Below are 24165 nucleotides of genomic sequence, written 5' to 3'. Positions count from 1 at the left end.
TCATTTCAAAAATAAATAAAAAAGTTTAAGTTTTATAAGCACAAATGCTCGCCTTGCTCTGTTCTGTGATGCGCGTTCGTAACTCTCCTGTTCAAAATGAACAAATCTTTTTTCGAGTCATTTCGTTCATTCAACGAACAAAATGAATGAAATGACTAGAAAAACGATTTGTTCATTTTGATGAACGAGTTCGAACAGGAGAGTTACGATCGTGCATCACAGAACAGAGCAAGCATTTGCTCTTATAAAACTTAAACTTTTTTATTTATTTTTGATAAAAAAATCCTAGAATGTTTTCATCAAAAACCTTAATTTCTTTTCGACTGAAGAAAGAAAGACATGGACATCTTGGATGACATGGGGGTGAGTAAATTATCAGCAAAAGTTTTTTAAAAAGTGAACTAATCCTTTAACCCCCACCCCACCACAAATTACAGACTACATTCAAATAACTCCTGCTGCGACATCAACACTAATATTTTGCTACTATAACTCTTGCAGAAGAATCTTTATTTCAAGACATTTGTCAAAGTAGAAATGTCATCTACCGGTTGCACAATATCCCGACAGCCACCTGGATGGAGCACTCGGGGTACCTGTTTTGTCTCAGGCTTAAACATGCAGCGCACTGAGAAGCAGTTGCAAGATCTTCAAAAGGAACAATCCCTCTTGGCTTGGGTTCCTCAAAATTACACAACCAAAGTTTTTCCAAGGAAAATAACACCAGAGTCGTTTGTTGTGCTACAGGTTTTGGCTGAGATTAGTGTTCTTGAGTGTGCAAAAAACACAGAAATGTGTGCACTGGAACAGGCTAATAGTAACGCTTGAGTTCTATTATCTGATTAAGACTGGCACCATTTCGTAAACATGCAATAAGAGAAGAAGAATGCATGGCCTTCAGATGGGAACGCGTCTGGAAAGACCTTGGAATGCGTTGAGGCTCCTTTACAAGGGGGAAATGCTGAGCTAGAAACCTGCCGAGTGACTTTCATATCTCTGAGCGTTGTACTGCAAACTCCTGCAGCGTGAGCCAAGGAAAACAATTCATTACTCAGATTCAGATCTCGGAGTGACTTGACTCTCTGCTTCTACAATCAACAACCTTGGAACTATCTGGCTCTCTCTCTCAGACTGTCTCACTCTCTTTCAGGCTGCTTCTTTTCCCAGACTATATCTCTCAGACTACTTCTTTTACTCAGACTTTCTCTCTCTTCCAAAATGTCTCTCTGTTTCTGTCCCAGATTGTGTCTTTCGGACTGATTCGTTCTCTCTGATTCACTGTATGCTATGTAATTTAGATTTTAAATGCCCCATTTAATCATTTAATTTAAATCCTATATATAACACAAGTAAAAAATATTTTGAACAGAGCAGTAACTAATGAAATATATGAAATATGAGACAACATTTACAGGAAAACTAAAATTATAGTATCATATTACTATAGTGCCATTGAAAAGTTGGGGGTCTAAGTTTTTTTTTTGTTGTTTTTTAAAGAAATTAATACTTTTATTCAGCAAGGATGAAATAAATTTATCAAATGTGCCAGTAAAGATATTTATGTCATGAAATATTTCTATTTTAAATAAATGTTGTTCTTTTGAACTTTCTATTAATCAAAGAATCCTAAATAAAATGTATCATGGTTTCCACAAAAAACTTTAAGCAGCACAACTGTTTTCAACATTGATAATAATCATAAAAGAAATGTTTCTTGAGCAGCAAATCATCATTTTAGAATGCTATCTGAAGGATCATGTGACACTGAAGACTGGAGTAATGATGCTGAAAATTCAATTTTGCATCACAGGAATAAATTACATTTTAAAATATATTCAAATAGAAAACAGTTATTAAATTTGTTTTTACAATATTTCTCTTTTTACTGTAAATGTAATCAAATAAATGAAGCCTTATTTCAAAAATGTAAAAAAAAAAACCAGTATGTCTGGGAATGTTTGTGTTCCTGTGTTTATTTTTTTTAAATTAACATTGTTATTTTGACTGTCTATAATGTTTATTAAAGCCTGTCACCGTTAAATGTTATTCCTACTCAGATCATCTGTTTCTCTGTCTTCATTTTAAACCTCTCTCTCGGTATGCCACCTTCTCTGACCAAACATTATCTGAGGGCACCAAGTTATGCTCCTGCACACCAGCCTGCCTCAAAGCTCAGTCTCTATATTTCTCGGTAAACCAGAAAGACATGGAGAGATGGCAGCTGGCCTCAGTGACCCGGCCTATCCAAACAACCAGCACACTCACACAATTAATCACTCACACAGAAGAACCTTCTGTATCTTCACTCGTTCAGTATCAAGACCAACCGAACTCAACCATATGCACAATTAGCTTCAGTCCAGTGATAATACATGACCATGCACACACACACACACACACACACACACACACACACACACACACACACACACACACACACACACACACACACACACACACACACACACACACACACACACACACACACACACACACACACACACAAGCATACCGCTACAATAAAACGTGGTGGAAAATAAAGAGCCACTTAAGTGTCTCTCAAGTGTGTGTGCTTGCGCACACGTGGGTGTGTTTGTGCATTTTTGCAGAATGCAGAGAGTTCTCATACAACAGTCATGTACTGTATAAATGTCCTGCTGGGGATTGAATCTGGCTCTAGCACAACGCAGGAATTTGGTCGGGCAGGTTGAGTCGTGTGGACTTCTGACCCAGGATCGGCACGCTCCATCAATAAGGTAGCTTGAGAAAACCATAAAACTGATCTCAGATCAGGTGCAAAGATATTTTCTTTTCTGCGTCAGCCCTCTGGACGGAATGCAAAAGATGAAGAGTCAGTCTTCGTATATATATGGAGCGAATTCGTGCCACTGTAACATTTCACAGTCCTGGTTTAGAGAGAGTACAGAGTCCGTGGCTGGAGAATATTTTCAGAGATCCGCATTTTCCAGAAAAAAAGATAGTTCCACTCCACTGTGCCTCCGATCCAAAACAGTTTTGATTAGGTCAGGGGGTTTAATGACAGAAAACAAACTTGTGGTATTTGGAATCCTTCACTTCTGACATTGTGAGAGGCTGCATGGGTGCATGTGCGTGTGAGAGAGAGAGAAAGAGAGAAAGGAAAGTGGATAAATGATAAAAGAAAGAGGGATACTGTATAAAGGGATGCAGAGAAATAGTGATTTGTGGCGGAATTAGGGAGGGAAGGTTTTGGGCACTTAAACGAGCACTCTCGCTCCTTCGGCCAAATCTGCTGGGACTTCTCTCGGACCGACAGATGAAAGAAAAAGAACGGAGGGGGCAAGGGGAGAAACAGTGAGAGTGGAAGGGAGATAGAAAGAGAAAAAAAAGTGCTGGAAAGAGTAGGAGTGCAAGAAGAGGTCTGTGTTTTTGTCGTCCAAACTTTTCCTTCATTTCTCGTTTCGTCTAAGTATTATTAACCATTTAGCCTAAAAAAAAAAAATTCTCAGGAAGTCCAGTCGCACTATAGTATTTTTAGACATTCCCACCTCTTTGTTACCTCCCATCCTGTTTGATTTATTACCGGTTTATTGTTTTTCTAGCCTTTCCGCCCCTCACATTCTACAGTCTCTTTCTTCCTCTCATCTCCATCACTCTTTCAGGTCATGGTCTTTTGGGCCGTCCGTTGCGTGGCAGGTTCTCCACCGTGTTGCTGAGGCGATACTTGACGATGATGCTGTGCACTGTGGATTTGGGCATGCGGAGCTCCTGCCCAATTGACCCTTCCGACTTGCCGTCCTTCCACAGGTCCACCACCCTCTGGCGCTGCAGCACGTCATGTTCCTTTGTCTTCAGGCAGGACGGGGCTTCTGTGGAGGCAGAAAGGGGGCAGACTGTAGACACTGGGGGGTAGGGAGCGGTCAATTAGTGGCATAGATGATTTATTGGAGTGGTGAGCCGCCATAATCATTTTTTTTTTTTACATTTTTTATTTTAGTTTATATTTCCTTCTCTGTGTTGTCATCTTGTTCGATTTTAGGTTATGTTTGTAATGCTTGAAAATTAATAAACAAAAAATAATCAGTGGCACAGTATCAGTCCTCAATATTGAAAGATAAAAAACAACCCATAACTGTAGGCAGTTATGCTTAAAAAATACTCCAGCTGGAAAGAGGCCTTCTCAACCACAGAAAAAGCATAAAATCTTCTAGTTTTGAACCTCCCGCTCTTACAGCCAGAGTCGGGACGTCCGCTGGCTGCGAGAGGAGTGACGCACTGAACTTTCTCAAGGTATAAAAAAAAAAGAGAGATGTCAGCGGTTCGGGTGGTTTTTGCCAAAGAAATCTGTGTTGACATAATGTGTCTAAAACCTTTTGCTTCGTAAAGTTCACGACATGTAAAACGCTAAGAGTTTAAGTGGCAATGACTTAAAAAAGAAAACAAGACGTGCTCGCCAAAGTCTTTATTTCTGACAACTTTAAGAATGATCGAGAGAGAGAAGTTACGGCGTCCGCTAGGATTTCTACCGAGGTGCTCGCACTCCATTTTGTCTCTCTCCTCCCTCTCACTTGTCCTTCTGTCTTTTAGAGAGATGTCTGACCGGGTCCAAAAAAATGTCCTATTATGGAGTACGCTAAATGGATCAACATAGTCTGTCCTTCATTTTTCTCTTTTCTTTTATATCTCTTTCTCTCTCTCGTTTTTTGTTTGTTTAGTCTGGCATGCTGTTTTCATCTCGCTCCCTGGCTCAGTTTAAGCTGGGGTCACCGCAGTTGTCTCAATCAGGGACCAGAAGGTTCAAACGGGCCCCAAGCGGCGCATATTTTTAGCCAGGCGAGGGTTCAGTGTGTACAGCCTCAACAAACCCAATCAGCCTCTACACCCACCAGGATCTGAAGTCTATTTCAGTGACAGACCGAGACTGAAAGAGGGAGAGACAGACGGAGAGAGCGTCTAGCTCTGCCTCCAGGGGGTTTGAAAAACCGGCGTAAAGGCACGAGCACATTTGTGTTTCTTTATGGGTTTTTTTTACCCTCTTAAAAATATCTGAGTAGAAAAGCAAAAAAATGTTCCCTCGGCTGAACGATTCCTGGCACAGCTAAAGTCCTGGATAACTGTAATGACATTTACAGAAAAAGCACCATGGCAAGAAAATATGCCTCCCTTAGACGCTGCGGTAGAAAGATTGGTATCAGGACTCTCATCCAGAAACCCTTCGACTCTGTACGGGTACAAACAGTCGGGACGATGGACAGAGTTGGGCCTCGCATAGAATAAACAGAAAACACCAAACGAAAACAACTACATTTGTTCTTCTCAGTGCTTCATGCACACATATGCTGTTACAGAGCTAATATTGAAACAATAAACTCACTGGCAGGGCTAATCTGTTCTCTTGGACCAAAGATGGAGAACGTGAAATTATTTAGCCAAAATTCCACTGGGGGCCCTCTCAAATTAAAATGCAATTAAGTGTCCTAACCAGAATCATATTTTTGCAGGAATATGAATACGTAAAGAGTGTCTTATGTCAGTTTTTTTTTTTGGGACAGAAGGACAGAATAAGTGCTTTCATTTATGAGCAGTAACATATTGAGCAAGGGTTTAAATTTGTAGCCATGTTTTATGATTAAAAAAAAAATATATATATATATATATACTAAATTAAATATGTGGAATACAAATCATTCCAGGTTCATTGGAAGTTTGGTCACTGATTAAATCTTTTTAAAGGAATAAATGCTACATCTTCAAAGTGCTTTAGAGACATGTCAAATCCAGCCTCTCATACACTGACCTCACAATTTATTGTGAAATGGAGCATTTGTACACCCACATATACACAAATAGACTGAGAGAGAAAGAGTGAGAGAAAACAGTGGGAGAAAAACAGAGGGAAGTTGAATCATGTGTTGATTTTGCCACGTTAATCATGAGTAAAATCTCCATTGAGATCATTTATCCATTACTAAGTCACTGCTTGCTGAGTCTCTGCAAGCATACAGGACGAACAGTGTAGGCCATGGTTATTATCGTTATTATACTGTTAAAAACATTTGTGTTAATTTAAATAAAAGCTGAAATAAAATAAGAAGACTAAATGAAACAATTTTAAGTTTTTCACCTAATATATATATATATATATATTAGGTGTAATATGAAAAATAATTTCAGTTAGTTGCCAAGGTAACATTTCAAAAAGTTTAGTTTAACCTGCTACACTAAAGTAAAATACATTAAATAAAAATAAATAAAAATAACAAAAGGACATAAACTGAAAATATTAATTTAAAAATATAAATAAAATCTGTAATTGTATATAAACAATACTAAAACAACACTTCTGTAGTCTGATTCCCAAACAAATTATTCATTTGAATGGATTATTTTAATGAATCAGTTAAAAAGACTCACAACATTGGTTTGAATCCGTTGAAGAATGAATTACAATCTGTCAAACAAATACTGATAAACATCTCAGTCGCTTACTGACTAGATGTTTACTAGAAAAAGTGCAATGTGTAGGTAAAGGTACACATTAACATCACAGTTTTGCAAAAAACTGCAATTTAATTTAAAACATGTTACAAAAATTAGCATTGTTTTGTTGGGTATGTAGTTAGACCTCATTATGGGGAATGTTGCAAAAACATAAATTCTCTTTCACTGCTAAAACTAAATTCACTGTTGTTTTATGGTATATGGTGTAATTGTTTTTCCCACAAACCTGCCTATCTGAAAATTCATACTTTACTAAATTACCCAGAAATCCTCTGCTCTTAAAGGTGAAGTGCGACACCACTTGTGTCACTAAAAGAACTGCAAAAAAATGACTGCTTTCAAACAGGTTTTCAGAACACTCCCCTCCCCATCTGCCATTGGCCGGCCAAACAGTTGGCTCCGCCCCTATCTTACGCCATTGGATGCTGAACCGTGCAGATAAATGTTTTGATAGCACCACAGAGATACAGTGTTTACACTTTTCAGCAGAATCAACCTATGAATGGCTTACTTATAGCTGTCTCGGCATATTAAGGTGCGAAACGAGAATTTAACATCCAAAATCATTCACATTTAAGGCATCCAGCAGATGCTCGAATCCAGAGCTGCACACAAGAAGCACTTTGTTTTCACATTCTTCGAGACTGCCATGAGCAACAGATGGCAATCAAATCTGCCTTTCAAATTTCAACCAACCAAACAAACATGTCAATACCCCCAGCTGGTCAATTAGACTCTTTAAGAACTTTGTAAAGTTTATGTTTAGAATTCCTTATTTCTTTTCAACACACAAGCAGACCGTTTCTAAAGCCATCACAAACATTCAAATCAACCGTTTCATCACCTTGTGTACAAGCATTCCCTTTAATATGAGCAGTTGATTTGTTCATTAGTGCATTTGAAAAGCCTTTAAAATGGTTAAGAGTAACCCGAGTATGAGACCACTGGAAGCTGGTCTGGTTTAGTTTTGGTTATGGGCTCTATCCGGGGATGGATCAGCAAAACTGACCTGATATGAAGGAGCCAGGGGGCATCTGGCCGTAGTTGGCCCCAGCTAGAGTGAGAGCCGCTGAAGGTGCAGGTGTGAAGGGATGGCCGAAGTTCTGTGGCGTGGCATACGGGCCTGAAGGAATAGGCTAGATAAATAGAGAAAGAGAGAGAAAGTGTGTATGTTATGAATCTGAGAAACCAAAGGGACTTCATTTAAAGCATGTCAAAATACGAACTTAATTCACAGTTGTGTAAGATTCATTTTTAAACTACACATTTTAAGAATGCCATTTGGCTGCAACACATGTGAGTGTGTGTTGCGTCCTAATTTGCATTTCCTATTCTATGACGTTTTGTAGCATAAATAGTGCAAGTAGTGTTTTCACACTGAAAATTCCAAGTAGAATAAAGTGCACTTTAAATACCCGGATGATGCACTTAATAAACAAGGAAAGCACCGAAGTGTGGAATGTTGGACAAGGCATGCATTTCTGTCAGGAACACTATCGGCAAAGACGAGTGACAATTAGCACACAGTTTGGATTGGCGGTATGGTTCTGTTCTGGGCGCATCCATGCAGCCTAGCATGGATAAGAGCAGGGAGAGCAGCAATAACCCCTCTTAGGGTAAACAGAAAAGAACCAGCAAGAATGTATTGCAGATATCATTAATGTCAATATTTTAATGTACAATATAATTAGAGAGTTTATCCTGATTCAAGGGGAATCCGAATGCCAAATCCTGCCTGGACGAGAGGAGGACCTGGAGATGGAGGAGGATAATCAGCTCCTGAGAAACACCATAGCTGCTGATAATACTGAAGGAGCTTATATATGAATACAGTGATAGGCGTCGTATTCCTATAGGTAGACGTGGATCAGCTGAGAGTCAGCTGATGCGAGCTTGACTAACGTGACCTGCCAGAATTGACGCTACGCTTGAATTAACTGTCACAGCTTTAATTTCATAGCGGAGGGGGAGGGGCATCAGACGCCTATGTTGAATGACAAAATAACCTTATGAAGTTCCTTCACTAGACGGTTACGTGCATAGTGTATAGTGCGTCATTTGGGACACAACTCTAGTGTGCTACTTTAGTGTCTACTGTCCACATAGACAACAACAAACTGCGGCACATATGCTGCCTTCATATACTATCAGAATTATCGTAAATACAAGTTTCCTAGTTAAAAGTTGGACATGAATGCCCTCTCAAGTCATATTTACCTCTGGAATCTCGGGGATAATTGTGACACTCAAGTTCCAGAGTTGGGCGAGCCGTAAACTTTAAACACGGTGGAGGGGAGAACGATTGCTGCTGTGACTGGTATGCTTTAGCTGTGCATTTAATAAAAGAGCACTGTGCCAATGTTCGTCCAACTGTTTGTATTTTACTTTCTTTTTTATTCTAAACTGTTTTAATTATTCTTATTTCTTTTGATTATTTTAATTTCTTCTATGCAAAGCACTTTGAATTACCATTGTGTATGAAATGTGCTATATAAATAAACTTGCCTTGCCTTTATTCTGGGTTTTTTCACAAAAGCTACATCGCCTTGTCTTGTAATTAAAGTAATGCATATTTACAAATATAAATAAAAACCTTTGCAAGCATATTGTATGTTTTATACACAGCGAAAATAGCCTGTATTTGACCGAAATTCCAAAACTGTCAGAAAGCTGACTGACTAAATAGCGCTGTGAAAATGTATATGGTTGTCAGTGAATGGGACGCTAAATATAATTGAATGCGATTTTTCCAATAAATAGGCAAGAATAAATTTGGTGTCCTCCTGTTCTTTCCGACAACAAATCACGACTTCAGAAGTGGGAAGTAGGAAATTTCCGATAGCATGTGAAAGAAGCAATAAACTGTGCTCTTCACGAGAAGCAAACGGGACAATCACAAATAATTAAAACACACTCTTTTCTATTTTAGTCATTTTTAAAATGTAAATTATTCCTGTGACATTTTCAGCATCATTACTCCAGTCTTCAGGGTCACATGATTCTTCAGAAATCATTCTTATATGCTGATTTGGTCAACTTAATCCTTGCTGAAAAAAAGTATTAATTTATTTGAAAAAAATTAAATAATAATAATATTTACTGACTCCAACCGTTTTGATTGATAGTATCTGTGAGAATATGTATATTCATATGTGTTTGTGTGTTTACCGGCGGGGTGTGTGTCTCGTTGCCTTTGTTGGCCAGTCTGCTGAGGATGCTTCTCTCCGACATCTGCAGGCGGGCCGTGATGGGAGGGACTCTGGAGAGTGTGGCCGGGAGCCGCGTTACGTCTGCCTTCATGTCACTCAGAAGCTCCTCCAGTTGGTTAAGAACTACAAAAATATTCATTATTACAACATGCTAAGTTGCAGAATCTAAAAGGAGCAGACAGGATCTGTTATTAAAGGTAAAATGCACTGAAGTGTAATTACTAATAGACAAAATACTATTTATAAACTGCCAATCTGTTGACTTAAAACCTTTATGAAGACTTTTTTTTATAACGTACTAATAAATAAGAACAGGAACATATATTAAGAAAGTAAACAAGGCCAACTTTGATTTCATGCTGACTTTAACAACTGAGGGAGGGAACATTATTAAAATCTTTATCAAATACTAAAAAATATTGAAGAGTGTTGTTATTGTTAACTAAAAGTAAAAGTAAAAATATTTTTCTTGAATTGAAATAAAGCAGAAATGTATTAAAATATAAATATTAAATGTAAAACTTAAAAAACAACATGAATAAAATAAATCAAGAACACACATAAATTAAAAAAATGCTAAAACTTAAATAAAAATGAATTAAAGCTACATGGAAATATAAAACCTCCACAAAATAATAAAAATTACAACAACATAATACTAAAACATAATGAACAACTGAAATAAACACTGAACACATAAAAATAAGAGCTAATTGAAAATATTAATAAATACCATACTGTATAAATTAAACTTGTTTTGAAACAAAACAATATCTTTTTTTTAATCAATATCAGATATAAAAACCGATCTAAGGTTCAAAAAGCGAACTAAAAGTGATACAATTGATTCTGATTGTCAAAAGTAAAGTTTACTGGCAGTTCTCTCAGCAATTGCAGGCAATCATAAGAGTGACATGCCAAGTAAACTGGTATCCAATAAATGGTTTATCGCTACAGTTTAAACAACATGTTTGAGAAAACTCCAGGACATATTAAAAGTGCCTTGTGTTCTTGAACTGTTCCCATATCAGAGCTGGCAGGAACAATGGTCCCGCTGGATCTACCCAGAAGCCCTTTATAAGACTCTCAAGACGCCAGGAAACTTTGTCTGAGTTACACACAAACATATTCCCTCTGATACATCATTTCTCATTAAAAGATATTTACGAGATAAATCACACACACACACTTTCCTTACCCTTATGCAGGACAGCATTGGCAGGTTTGTTTCCTGCAAGCGACTCCTTACTGAGATGCTGATGGGACTCGGCTAGACATTCAACCTCTGCAAAGCGGGCGTTCAGGGCCATGGCCGGGTGTGTGGGGTCCTGGGTCATGTTGAGGTACGCAGCCCGACGCAACTGCTCCTCTATCACCAGGGCCTGCTCCAGCAACTGAGAGAAAGATGTAAAGATGTGTAAAACTGTATCTTTACAAAACTGGTGCTTCGGAAGTCATGAATTTATAAATGCTGCAGCATGCTAAATAAATAAAGCACTGCAGCTAAAATTATTAAAAAAACATTTATATTATAAACTTTCCTTCATTTTTTTGTCATATAATAGGTCATTGTACTATAAAAATACCCTGTAAGTTTCAGAACTCAAAACGTCCTTGTTAGTCCAAAAACAGCCTTGATTGAAACCAAGCTCAGCAAACGACTTGTTTCGGATTTTGTCACATTATTATGCCAAAGAGTGACAAAAGCCGCTTTAGCCCAGGCCGCTTTAGCTTTAGCCCAGGCCACCGATTCACACATGTTGGGTAGTAGTAAATACGAGAGATGCAAACACAGGATTACTCCAGCAAACCATAGAGATGCCTCTGAGGATTTCAAATTCAAAACGTTTTGCGTGCACCTGAGACGCATTTCTCTGTAGGCAAGGGCGTGGTTAGCTGGTACCACAACTTCCAATAGGAAAATTCAACTGCAGTAGCCACCGTTCAACCTGAAGAGGGCAGCACTCAGACGTTTTTAAACCATATATTGTAGAATTAAAACACTTTAAACCCAAATGTCAAAAAATTTACTCAAATCAATGAACAGCATTTATGAAGCTCCATTCTTACAGATCATTAACTAAAAAAAGTTGATTTAGTGTTTAGTTACCCTTTAAAGTTCTGCATAATTAAGGGCGTGGCCACTTGAGTGACAGGTGGATTGCCGCTGCTGTCACTACTAGCCATTGGTCTGATTTCTGTTAGCCGTCACATCACCTCAGCTAATCCAGACTCTTTGCCCAGTTTCGGTTATCTGGGAGTGACGCGCTGCCAAGATGGCGACGGCCGGCACCGCCCACTTTGGGCTTCAAAAATGCCCTTCATAAACTTATAGGTGACGTCACGGACACTACAGTCACTACGTCCATATGTTTTTACAGTGTATTTTCGCAACATACAAGTGTGAGCAAGGGCGTAGGTTTGGTTTTGAGATTGGTGGGGACATTCCCAGAAGCTGACGAATCAGGAAATTAATAGGATTAATAGGATAATATTAAGGTTTTTAGTCTATATCGACCTTAACAATACGTTAATGAATTCTGTAATGTTATGGTAACTAATAAAGACAAGAAGGGATTTTAACAGAGACTTAACTTTACTCCGTTCATAGTGCAATGCAATAGTGCAATACGGACTTGTTCCTTGCTTCTTTGAAGAAGCCAAATACATGTCTGCATCTTTCATTAAGGGGATAGTTTACCCAAAAATGAAAATTCTGGCCCTCCCACAAGTTGTTTCAAACCCTTATAAATTTCCTTCTTGTACTGAACACAAAAGAAGATATTTTGAAGGATGCTGGTAACCAGACAGTTGATGGACCCCATTGACTTCCATAGTAAGAAAAAAAAAAATACTATCGAAGTCAATGGGGCACATCAACTGTCTGGTTACCAAAATTCTTCGAAATATCTTCCTTTGTGTTCACCAGAAGAAAGAAACTGGTTTGAAACAACTTAATGATAACAGAATTTTCATTTAAGAAAACTATCCCGTTAACAGAAATGAACTTTTGGCATATTTGTTTCACATCATTACTGTCCAGTTTATGTTGGACATGACACACAGCAACTTGTGCCATTGTTCTGAGCCATGTTTTCAGTGTCCTAAGAGCAATGAAACTTATTTCAGCCTCAGCTGATGTGACTGGGATGACAAGTGTTTCAACTTGATCAAACAGACTTCTCATTTCAACAGACCAAGCAATTTTGTGTTTTCATGTTTAATGTGGACTTTCCATAGTCATAATGATTTTTTTATACTGTACAAACTGTGTATTCTATCCCCTCACCCTATCACAGAAAACTTTCTGCATTTTCAAAAAACGTCACTTAGTATGATTTATAAGCTGTTTAAAAAAAAATCCCTACAAGGATTTCGGAAATTGCTATCTTTGTGGGGACTGGGACATATTGTCTTTGTCCCTACAAAAATGGCAATATACGAAAATCTTGTCCTTATGGGTATTTTCTTTGCTTCCTTTTTTTGGAAACCGGCTTATACATCATACTAAGTGATGTTTTTACTAAGTTTCAGTGCTCTTTGCGCGCACACACGCACACAAACACACGATTATGTTTGCCACTTATCCCGCGATTGTCATACATTATATTGTAAAAACTGAGCTGTCCCCGAATCATTATTTGACGCGATTTGCCCCGTATTTTTGTGCACTGAACTGTAGATTACTCTAGTTTTCCGCATCTAGGTTTCCTTGGAATGAGTTTTGCCGCTTCACACAACTAGCCTCTCACAAGTTAGAAGGAAAACACAAAGCCAATCAGTTTACCGATGTGTGTTAAGCAGGCGGGACCTAGGCTATTAACCGTTTTTGTTCCAGGATTTGCGCATTTTTCTCAGAACGCTCTTGTAAGAGATTTTAATCTAAATTAGATGTTTCCTGGTTAAATAAAATAAGAAATACATTAAACCCACAAGACATAACCGGCAACAGTGGTTATATATAAATATATTTAAATTTTTGATCGAAATTATTGCTAGGGACAAATCAGTGTCACTGGATATTGGTAGGGACACGTCCCTTGCGTCCCTACTAAATTCTACGCCCCTGAGTAACAGTGTTTTTACCATGTGTCACTATTGCTTTGTCTATCGTTTAAAATCTTTCCTGAAAACAATGAAAGATTAATATAAGAACGACAGTGCGACAAACGAGTTATTCATTCATAACACATAAGTTATCCTTCTATAGTTATCCTACTATAACGGTGGTATCTCCCAAGTAAACTGTTATGTATGGCTGAATTTCACCGGTTGCCATTTTTCAACCAATTTTTTTTCACATTTGTAATGTGTAATGGCGTTGAAAATTATTTTAAAATCCAAAAGTGTTACCCAATCATAGCAGTGGGCGTATACTTCCAAGTCTTCAATGCAACACGCCCATCAAAACGGAGTGTTTCAAAGAAAGGGAAAAAAACAGGATAGAAAACAGTTGTTCTGCTTAATATTTTTGAGGAAACTGGGACTCTTTGATGAATAGAAAGTAAAAAAAAACTGCATTTATTTGAAATAGACTTTCCCTTTTGATTAATTTGATGCACCCTTGCTGAATAAAAACAAAATTATCTTACTGACTATCAGGGCTTGACATTAACTTTGTTGCTCAATAGTCAATAGTCAAGTCAAGTCAAGTCAAGTCATCCTCATTTATATAGCGCTTTTAACAATGTAGATTGTTTCAAAGCAGCTTTACAGAGATAAACATATAATTTAAGGTAACAGAGATTGGTTTGGTTTTATAGTGGTTCTTGAAAAATGTTTTTTCCAGCTAAAGTTAGTTTTGATTGATTCACTTCCGTCTAAATGATCATTTGTTATTAAATTAGGGGCCGCTAAGACGACACCGTTCCAATAGTCAGTGTGGCTGGTGGTTTTCAAAAGTTACTAGCAACTCAGCATTTTCAAAAGCCACAATTTTTACATTGATACCATAGGGAAAAACTGCCATATAGATATTTTTAATATTATCTCATAATTTGGAAGCAGGTTTATTAGGCTGCTGTCACTTTAAGACCTGATGCACGGATCCATTATACTGTTACTCATGCATTTTCTTTCAAAGCTGTTTACGCTCACTTAAAACATAACTGACTGTGTTTACGTGAATACTCGCCAAGACTGGCACTTTGACATTGTGTGTATTTGACTGTTTAAGCACAATAAGCATGAAAAATAACTCAGTTTCAGTGCTGAGAGGCGGCTTTATGTGCTGCACTTTGGATGTGAGCACAAAATCTGCATTTCTGCATGGGATTGAGCGTATTGTGCATAATTTTACTCAATCCCATGCAGAAATTCAAGCCCTGTAACAGTGAGTAAGAGTGAGTGAGGAAAGGCGGGTTTGTGTGTCACTCGCTGTCGGAGAGATGAGAGAGAGAGAAAGCGCAGCTGGTATCGTGTATCTATTCTGTGGAAAATGAGTATTGTAAGAGTTTCAGATATTTGATACATTGATATTTTTGACAACACTACATTGCACTTAGTTAATTATTTCAGATGCCTTTTTAAAAGACTACAATTGAAAAATGTATATATTATATAGCCAAAGTGGCTAGTAGGAGTGACTGCATTACACACCACTGCTGAATGGCACATTTGGCGGGTTGGTGGTAGAGCTTAGATTCTCTGCCCGAGCCCGAGCCCGACCCGACCCGACCCGACCCGCGGGCCGGGCCGATATTTCCCGCCACTATGCTCGGGTCGGGCCCATGATCAAGCATGTCACGTGTCACGCGCACCGTCTCCTCCACTCGCACGCTATGCTGTAACATGAGGCCTATTGTGTAGCTTAAGTGCAACATGGAGCTTGAAGAAGTAAAGAAAAAAATTAAAACAGGAGAATTAACTTTGAGCAAGTATGAAGGAAAGTCGGAGGTATGGAAATATTTTAAACTAGTCGTGGGCAGTGACAACATATGTGCTGGCTTTGTTGAGTGCAAGTGCGGCGCGCTGCTAGAGAGTCTGTACGTGTTGTAGCCATTAAATAAGCGCATTTAGTTTCATATTTATTAAAATATTATAATGTTATTTTTTTCCATCTATGTTGATTATGAAAGTGAACAGAGTAGATAGGAGGATGCGCAATATCAGGAGACATGGAGTGGTTCAGGCATGATTTTGAACACTTCATTATGTTTTGTTTTGTAGAAAGCTTTTCTTTAAAGTGAATTTCGTTTTGTATAAATTGTATCTTAATTTTAATAAATTTTTCATCAACCAATTGCCCGGATTTAATAAATAAGCAGCAAATATAGCAGACAATAATCATGATATGGAGGTGCCGGCGAGCCGCGGTCACCATAGCACGTGAACTATAGCCATCTCATCATAAATTAAATCAATTCTGCACGCTTGTCACCGAATTTACAAATTCACATCTTGCTTGTTGCACGCACACATATGTCGAAATAACATTATTAATAATAATGAATCTTAAAGAATATTTGATTGAATGCTGAATGTTGTGCTTGTTCAATTTAATAAAATTAAAACTTTCATTGTGATAATTAAAATAATTGAATATTAAATATTAAGTGGCCAATTTTTGCACATTTATTAATAGTATTTATACAATATATATATATATATATATATATATATATAAAATTGCGCAGCTCCCCCCTGTCAATGGTCTAGCACCCATTCAGCACCTGCGTTAAAAAATTATCTGGCGTCGCCCCTGGTTATAACGAACCACGTATTAAAAATGATCGGTTTTAAATTGGGCTCGGGCTCATAATTACAGTTAATGTGTCGGGCCGGGCCGGGCTCGGACACAACGTGCACGGGCTCGGGTCGGGTCGGGCTTGATTTTTTGGGCCCGATCTAAGCTCTAGTTGGTGGGTGTTAATGTCAAGCCCTGCTGATTATAAACATTTGAATGGTGGTGTAGCTTTTCCTTTTCATTACATCAGGTAAGCACGAAAATAGTCTCAAAAAAGACGAAGTGAGGAAAAGACAATGGAAAAAAGCATCATGTGTGAAAGAGGAAAGTGGCTGAGAGAGCACAAAGGGAACATTAAAAAAAGACAAAGATTGAGAACCCAGAGCTGGATCGAGGCGAAAGCGAAAAAATAGGTCACGAAATAAAAGGGAATTTAAAAAATTGACCAGAATTGACAGAAGAATTACGTCTGGAACGATAAACCATTCCAGTGATTTACGAGCATGAGAAAGCACCAGCTTCCAATTAAAAGAAGTTCCACTGGAATAACAGCGGCTCTCAGGTTGCTCAACGCATAAGGAATTATGTAAGAGAAGAAGAGAAAGACAGAGCGAAAGAAAAAGAGCAAGGGAGGCTGAGAAAAGAAAAAGGAGGATGTAGAGAAAAGGATATGAAACATGTGATGAAAAGAAAAACAGGAAAAACAATGAGACAGGGCTGTTTCACAAGCATATGTCACATATGTCAGCATATTCAGGTTTTGTGTTTGCGATTGCGACGCGTCGACATGTAGAGATAAAATCTCTCAGGCAGGAGTCAGACAAACAGCAGAACAAAAGGTAGAGAAGAAAGCATGCCAAAGCAAGACACACAAGTATATAATTATGATACAAATGGCAGAACGAAAGAAGCAGCTTTCAAACAATGACCTACCACAACGCAAGAAATAAAAACTACAAAGGCCACAATGAAACTAAATTAAACCTCCACCACGGATATCACAACAAACAAAAAGAAAAAAATTTTTTTAGTTAAATTCTTTATTTACAACATACCTTAAACCGTCTGGCCAGGAACTTGTTTTTCATCTCTAAGAAGTTTCCCTTGTTGGCTTGAGTTTTGAAAGGTTCGTTGATGATGGCGAACTGAGGGTCGTTCTGAATGTCCTGCCACCGGGCATAGCCATGGCTGCAACCGGTCAAGGATCAAACTACAATTTCAGGGTTCCTACACATTTTCCTTTTCATAATTCCATACTTTTCCAGACTCAAGTTCTCTGTAGATGTCCATAGACTATATGTAACATAAATGGTTCATACAGCATTTTTTTTAGCATTATATTTGATGTATAATCTATAAGTATTTTATTTTCTGTTCTTTTCATTGGTTTTCTCAAAGTGATAACATGCGCTTAAATGATACAAGAAACCTTAAACGTTTTAAAACATGCATATATTAAAACATTGGTTTTGATTCTGTGCAGTCTGATTGAGCCCGTTTACAACTGGTATTAAGATGTGTTTAGGTTGATCGGATCACAAATAGACGAGGGGGACACATTCCTGTTTACACCTGGTGTTTTAATCCGTCTCTTTTGTCCACTTTCAACCATTTCTGTCCTGATTTGTTCGAGTGGAGGGTCTATGGGCGGGTAAATACTTGGGCTTTTTCAGATCTTCCAATGTAATGGACAAAATAAGCTCATGCAATTTACAAATATACACGACTGGAGACCTTTGGTTTTTGCTCTGCAGCCGCAAGATCAGCCGAACGCTGTGAGTGATTGTTAGAAATCAGGAATGGTAAGAGAATATTGTGCTTGGTACTTTAAAACAAATTTGGGTCTTCAGTCAACAAAGTTTAAATCCCGTCTGGCTAGAGCGCTTCCCATAATGTTAAGCATCAGGTCAGCAGCCGGTGAGAAGACGTTCTTTTGTGGATGTTAGAATGCATCCGATCACATGAGCGTTTACACTATGAAAGCAATCCGGTCGAATGCGTTTTGCTGGTTTGAATGGGACACACACATTCGTTTAAAAGAGACAAACAAGTAAAGTTTATAGTAAAGACAAACATGAAATTGTGCGCCTTGAATTCATTCCGTTGTGTTCGACAACCACTAAACAATCACTAAACTTTTGTCATGGAAAAACACACTGCTTGTATGTTACATTTATTTTTTAGAAATTCTTAATTTGATATTTTAGAAAACTGAACCTGGAAATTACTCAAATCAAATTCCATACTATTCCAAACGGCGTAGGAACCTTGAGAACATGAGGTTTTTAAATTTCAATGAAAAAAATAACAATTTAGCTGTCTGTAGTGTTCGCTATAGCAACATAAATGTATTTGCAAGAACTCAATTTTTTCCATCTCATTTATTGCCTTGTTCTTCTTGGCTTTGAGCTCTAAACAAACTTTTCATTTAGCAAACGCAGTATAAATATACATTAATGGAACTGGATTGTTTCTACGGTGACAGCCTATCTCCAAGGATACCACACGATGCCTGCCAGCAGCCAGAAGTCGTGTCGCCGGTGCCAGATCTCATTGATCTTGCCTGATGAAATGGCCGCCCGCTCCTCGTTCTGCCAAAGAGTGTGGAGCTCTGTGCAAAAGAGAAAAACACAACACGGCCAGATATCAGATACCATCCATTTATACCTGCTGACGAGAAAATAAACAAAAGGCATCAATCCTCCCACAACATGCCAGCATGCGCATAAATCGTGTTTATCTAGCTATAAACTAAATGATTTGTCCAGAGTGCAGGCTGTATGCTTAGTGTTTGCTTGAAATGTTTTATCGACGCTGGTGAAATGTTTATAGCTATAGTAAGTATGATGTTTAGTTGTTCTCTTTTAAAGTTGTAAATTAAACTATGCAAAGTGATTGGCTTCTGGGAACTGAAACTATTTATAGCGACTGCGGCTGGGAAAAATCAAAGAAATAATAGACCAGAGAATGACCACTAGCGTAGCTTGCTAACTGAGGGTTGTTGAGATGACAGGTGTTGGATTTGAGTATCTATCTGGTATTTGATCACGAACAGGGCAGAATAAAAAAAAAGTCATTAAAAACATATGGCTGATAATCATTTTATGCCATTTTATGAATCTCTGGGAGTTTGAAATTGTAAAAAACAAACCCAAATTCAATGTTTTTCAAGTGACCCTCCCCCTGATGATCTTAGTCAGGTGATGAATCATATTAAACAGTTCAGTGTGTTGGTCATTACACTCATTTTTTTAAAAAAATCTCAGATTTTGTAATGGGAAATGGCACACCTACTCCTGAACTTTCCCTTTATATTCCCAATAGTCCCATTACAGTATCCACCCTCACCACACACCAATTATTCATAGTATTAGTCTCGCAGAGAAATACTGATGCATGCACTTATACAGTATCTGCACACAAAATATAAACACACGAGTGTACATTTACATACTGATTGACCATGAACATAAGCAGAATACATGAAATCATAGGTTTTCGCATTTCAACACAAGTCATTTTAGGAAATAATCAATGGTGAACGATGGAAAATAATCTAAGGGAAGTCTTTGTAAACCACTGACAGATGAAATCACTGCTTGCCGTTCCTGCTAAAACCGCTCAGCGGAAGCTCAGAGAAGCTGAACTACTCCTTCACAATGTAACCACACAAGTCATGTTACTCAACAACACACTGTTTCATTGCGCTTTATCATAACAGTACAAGCTTCCCTTTACATGAGCGAGCAGCTTTACATAATGTCGACACTATTACCTGGCACGTTACTGTGCTTGTAAAAACACTTGGCAGAAAATTAACTAGCGTGATGTACGAAGGATAAAGGTCCAGATGTAGGAGTCAGAATAGAGCTACTGAACCAGCCTTTTGTAAATCAAATAAATATGAATATCAAAAATGCATCCATAAGCTGCAGGGTTTTACTGTGCTATTAGCGACACCAAACAAAAATGCAAAAATGTTGTTTCTAAACACGGTCCTGTTGGCCCCTACTGGAAGATGCCATTATTACACCATCAGAAGGCAAACAGCATCTTTTTCCATTGACGGCCTTTCAAAATCAGCTGTGTAATCAGAATTTTTTTTCCCAAGCAAAATTGTATTATATAATAGATGTTTTTGGAAGGCTCTTAAAAGCATGAAATGTTTATTTTGCCATTGACATCACAGCTCATAAAGAGTGGTCTTGCCCATACAGCAAAAAAAAAAAAAAAAGTAATATATATATATATATATATATCTAACATAGATGATAAAATATATTGATATTATATTAATGTATTTTGCTAAGCTTACTTATATAAACAACATCCCAAAAATATATTAGCAAATATATTTTCAATGTATATATTTATATTGTCCAAAAAAAATGGAAATATTTGCCGTAAATATTGTCTTGCCACTCAAAGTACATTTTATAATATAATTTGGCATTTGAAGGTTTAAACGAAATATATTTGAAATTTGAAAAATATGCTTTCTTGAGCCCTGCTGTTTACAACATAAAGTGAAAAGTATACTATGCAACTTTTTTTTGTTCAAAATTAACAAAATTTAAATAATGAGTCAATACATCATCAATCCTTGTTCCAAACGTGTTTTTGTCTTACCCTGATTCACTATGGTAAACCTATTATAAGTGTTTATATTTTAGACCTGTCGGGATGGTTTTCAGGGGAAATTGTGTACATGCGTCACTCGCCCGTGCGTGTCTCATATCCGTAAATAGAGAGAAGTTTCCACGGCTACTTTGATGTGTGTCTGGTGTGTGTGGCAGAGTTTAGGCACAACGAGCGAGAAAGGTTGACATGGAGCAGCTAAATCTCAAACCTCCGGGAATCACCCGTTTAAACAAACGGCGAACAAAAGGAGAACGAGACAGAGCTCGTCATAAAACAAGAATCAACATTGACTTGGCTTTTCGGAGATGGCGAGAAGTGAAGGATTTGAAATGTTTTAAAACCGACGCAGAGATGATGTTTTTATCACTCCATAGATGAGTAAAGTGTTTTATTGAACAGATAAACAGCCATATAGCTCTCTAACAGAGTTCATTGTAACGCATTATCTATTGTAAAGGCTCATTTCATCATAGTTGTTTTAGCGCTGTGCTGGAATGTATTTTCAACGCAGTACCATCGCCATTAATGGGTAAAGCTACAGTAACGTCTTCAGCTAGTCAGCTTGAGATTCTTTCCATCTAAACTGGTTATATCTCTTAAGCCTAGCACTGAATGCTTTTTGGGCAGCAGGATTATATATCTTACTCTCTTTTTAGTTATTGAGTTAAAGAACCATATTCATCCACACAGTCACACAGAGCCAAAGCAAAACCAATACAATGTTCATCTGTAAAATGCATGCATTTTTTTTTATGTCCTGCTAGAGGGCCAAAAGTTACTTAATGTACCTTTAACATATAATCTACATACATTTATATATATATATATATATATATATATATGCAAGTACTTGTCATATCAGCATTGTCTTAATATGATTATTCACTCACATTATTTAATAGCTCAGGTAATCGACACTAAAGTTTAAATAAAGTACACATTGAGATGGCAGATTAAAAGTATTTCAACACGAAATGCCACACAGCAGCTCTAAACAATCCAATGGTTGAGTTTACCTGTGAATCCTCCATCTGCGATGTTGAACATAAACCGTGGGCGCTCTATGGGTTTGCCGTTACCTTTGGGCACTTCCTCCCTCTGCCCTCCGCCCTCCTTCCCAGCATCCCTTTCACCCTTCACCTCCTCTGTGTCCCGATGGAAAAAAGGAAAAAACAGGTTTATATCATGATTAATTTAGTAATTGAAAGCACTTACTCAGTTTTTGTGACAGACTGTACAAACGCCTTTGATCAGGTAGTTTTTATTCTTCTCTATGCCACTATGAAACATACAAAATGATAAGAAAGAAAGAGTAGCATTGTAACATTCACCTTTTTTGACATCAGAAGATTGTTCCAACTTGTCTTTCTTTTCTGTTGTTTCTGTAGGAGGAGACGTCACTACACTCTTCTCTTTCTCTTCTCCAGTCTTCTCTCCCTTGTCCCCTTTCAGAGCCTCTGTAATGACAGACAACAATCAGCCATTGACCGGCTGGCATTACAGCCAATCCGATCCGATTTCACCAGTTTCTGCCACAGGTACCTCTGCTCTCATCTTTAATGGACGGGGACTCAGACGTTTTCTCTAGGCGGGCGTCTTTTTCAGTGCTCTCCTCGTCTTGTTTTTCTTTCTCACCCTTTTCTTTCGGAGAAGACTGAGAAATGTCAGGATTTTCTTTCGTTTTTGAGTCATCGGATGCTCTGGTTGGACTTTCAGATGTCTGAGCTTTTTCACTGGTTGCGGGATCTTTCTCACCCTCTTCCACAGTGGTGGAAGTCTGGAAGAAGAGAAAGAAACACTCTCTTAATTTGACTTTCGCATGTCTTTACATGAAGTTACAGTCTACAAACAAACACTCGCAGCGGTACTTCCAGCTTCTTTAGGCACCCCGGAAAAGCCATTTACAGTCATTCAAAAGCTGCATCCTGACAAAATCATTTTGTACCCAGCAACAGATAAATCATACATATATCATTATATTAAAACAGATGTTTATTTCATTACATTATAGCAGATGTTCCACTAAGGACAGTCACTAATGCAGGATTTGGGACTGTTTGCTTCCTGCTTCTTCAGGGATCCATCCTGGAACAGAGCTGTTTTACATTAGATTTGTTCAAATTGAGCTTAAATTAACAAAATGTGCTGTGCATGTGGTTAAAACACCCCCTTTGCAAAAGATTGCTAGAGATTTGGGACTTTAGATTTCCATCAGGATCTGTGGATCCGTCATTATTTATTCGCCCTTATGTTGTTCCAAATCTGTATGACTATTTCTTCTGCAGAACATAAAAGAAGATATTTAGAAGAATATTGATAGCCAAACAATTTTAGTGCCCACTGACTTCCATTGACAAAAAAACAACAATGACAAGTTTCTCAAAACATCTTCTATGTTCCACATGAGAGTGAGTAAATGAAGAAAGAAGGCAAAATCATATTTGGGTTAACTATGCCTTTTAAGTACAAACAAAAAACAGCTGTTATATAATCTTATCAAGGTCAAATATTTGTTCTTATGGTGTAAAATACTTAATTTTGCACAGGTACTGATAAGTTTTACTTGTTATTTTTACTTTAATATACTACTATTAAAACTATGGAGTCAGTAAGATTTTGTTTGAATGAAATCATTATTCTTATTCAGCAAGGATGCATTAAGCTGATCAAAAAGATACAGTAAAAACCTTTACAATGTTACCAAATGAAAACTGTATTTTGCAAAAATATTAAGCAGCACAGCTGTTTTCAAAATTAATAATAGTACATGTTTCTTGAGCAGCAAATCAGCATATTAGAATGATTTCTGAAGGATCATGTGACAAATTCAGTTCTGGTGAACATGAGACTTCTTTCAAACACATAAAATTATCTTAAGTCCCAAACTTTTGAACAGTCGTGTATGCTCTCTAAATCATAGGTTTCACTTTATAGTAACTTTAAAATTAAAAAACATTATTACATTATATAATTCTTAACAGATCATTAAAGCCACCACTAAAAGCAGCTCCAAACCAACCAGCAAACCAAACCAAAAAAACAAAGCAAACATACACGCATGCTCTCTCACACACTTTCTGAAACACTAGATTTATACCGACAGGTTCATTCAGTGTTTTGCTAAACCTGTGCAATAAAATAATCCCTGCC

The 24165-nt window shown here is 37.6% G+C and overlaps 1 protein-coding gene across 9 annotated transcripts in view; it reads right to left on the bottom strand.

The window, feature by feature from the left end:
• Positions 1 to 24165, bottom strand: part of chd3 (chromodomain helicase DNA binding protein 3) — a 66779-nt gene that overhangs the window by 7083 nt on the left and 35531 nt on the right. For 5 of the 9 annotated variants that reach the window (XM_077227650.1, XM_077227651.1, XM_077227648.1 and 2 more), the window contains exons 32-40: positions 22558 to 22792; positions 22347 to 22472; positions 22032 to 22160; positions 18877 to 18985; positions 17430 to 17562; positions 10888 to 11083; positions 9649 to 9812; positions 7490 to 7616; positions 1972 to 3848 (exon numbers count right to left, since the gene is read on the bottom strand). In XM_077227650.1, coding sequence (XP_077083765.1) covers positions 3643 to 3848; positions 7490 to 7616; positions 9649 to 9812; positions 10888 to 11083; positions 17430 to 17562; positions 18877 to 18985; positions 22032 to 22160; positions 22347 to 22472; positions 22558 to 22792 — 1425 coding nt within the window. In that variant the 3' untranslated portion in view covers positions 1972 to 3642. Of the gene's footprint in view, positions 1 to 1971; positions 3849 to 7489; positions 7617 to 9648; positions 9813 to 10887; positions 11084 to 17429; positions 17563 to 18876; positions 18986 to 22031; positions 22161 to 22346; positions 22473 to 22557; positions 22793 to 24165 lie in introns of those variants that run through there. The other 4 variants (XM_077227654.1, XM_077227655.1, XM_077227652.1 and 1 more) reach the window with 1 other exon arrangement.

The sequence above is a fragment of the Siphateles boraxobius genome, unplaced genomic scaffold, assembly GCF_051911475.1.
Source record: "Siphateles boraxobius isolate OS27281-9 unplaced genomic scaffold, OSU_SipBor_1 130, whole genome shotgun sequence".
Classification (NCBI taxonomy): domain Eukaryota; kingdom Metazoa; phylum Chordata; class Actinopteri; order Cypriniformes; family Leuciscidae; genus Siphateles; species Siphateles boraxobius.
Note: the sequence above shows the minus strand (reverse complement) of the source record. Positions and strands in the feature narration are given on the sequence as shown.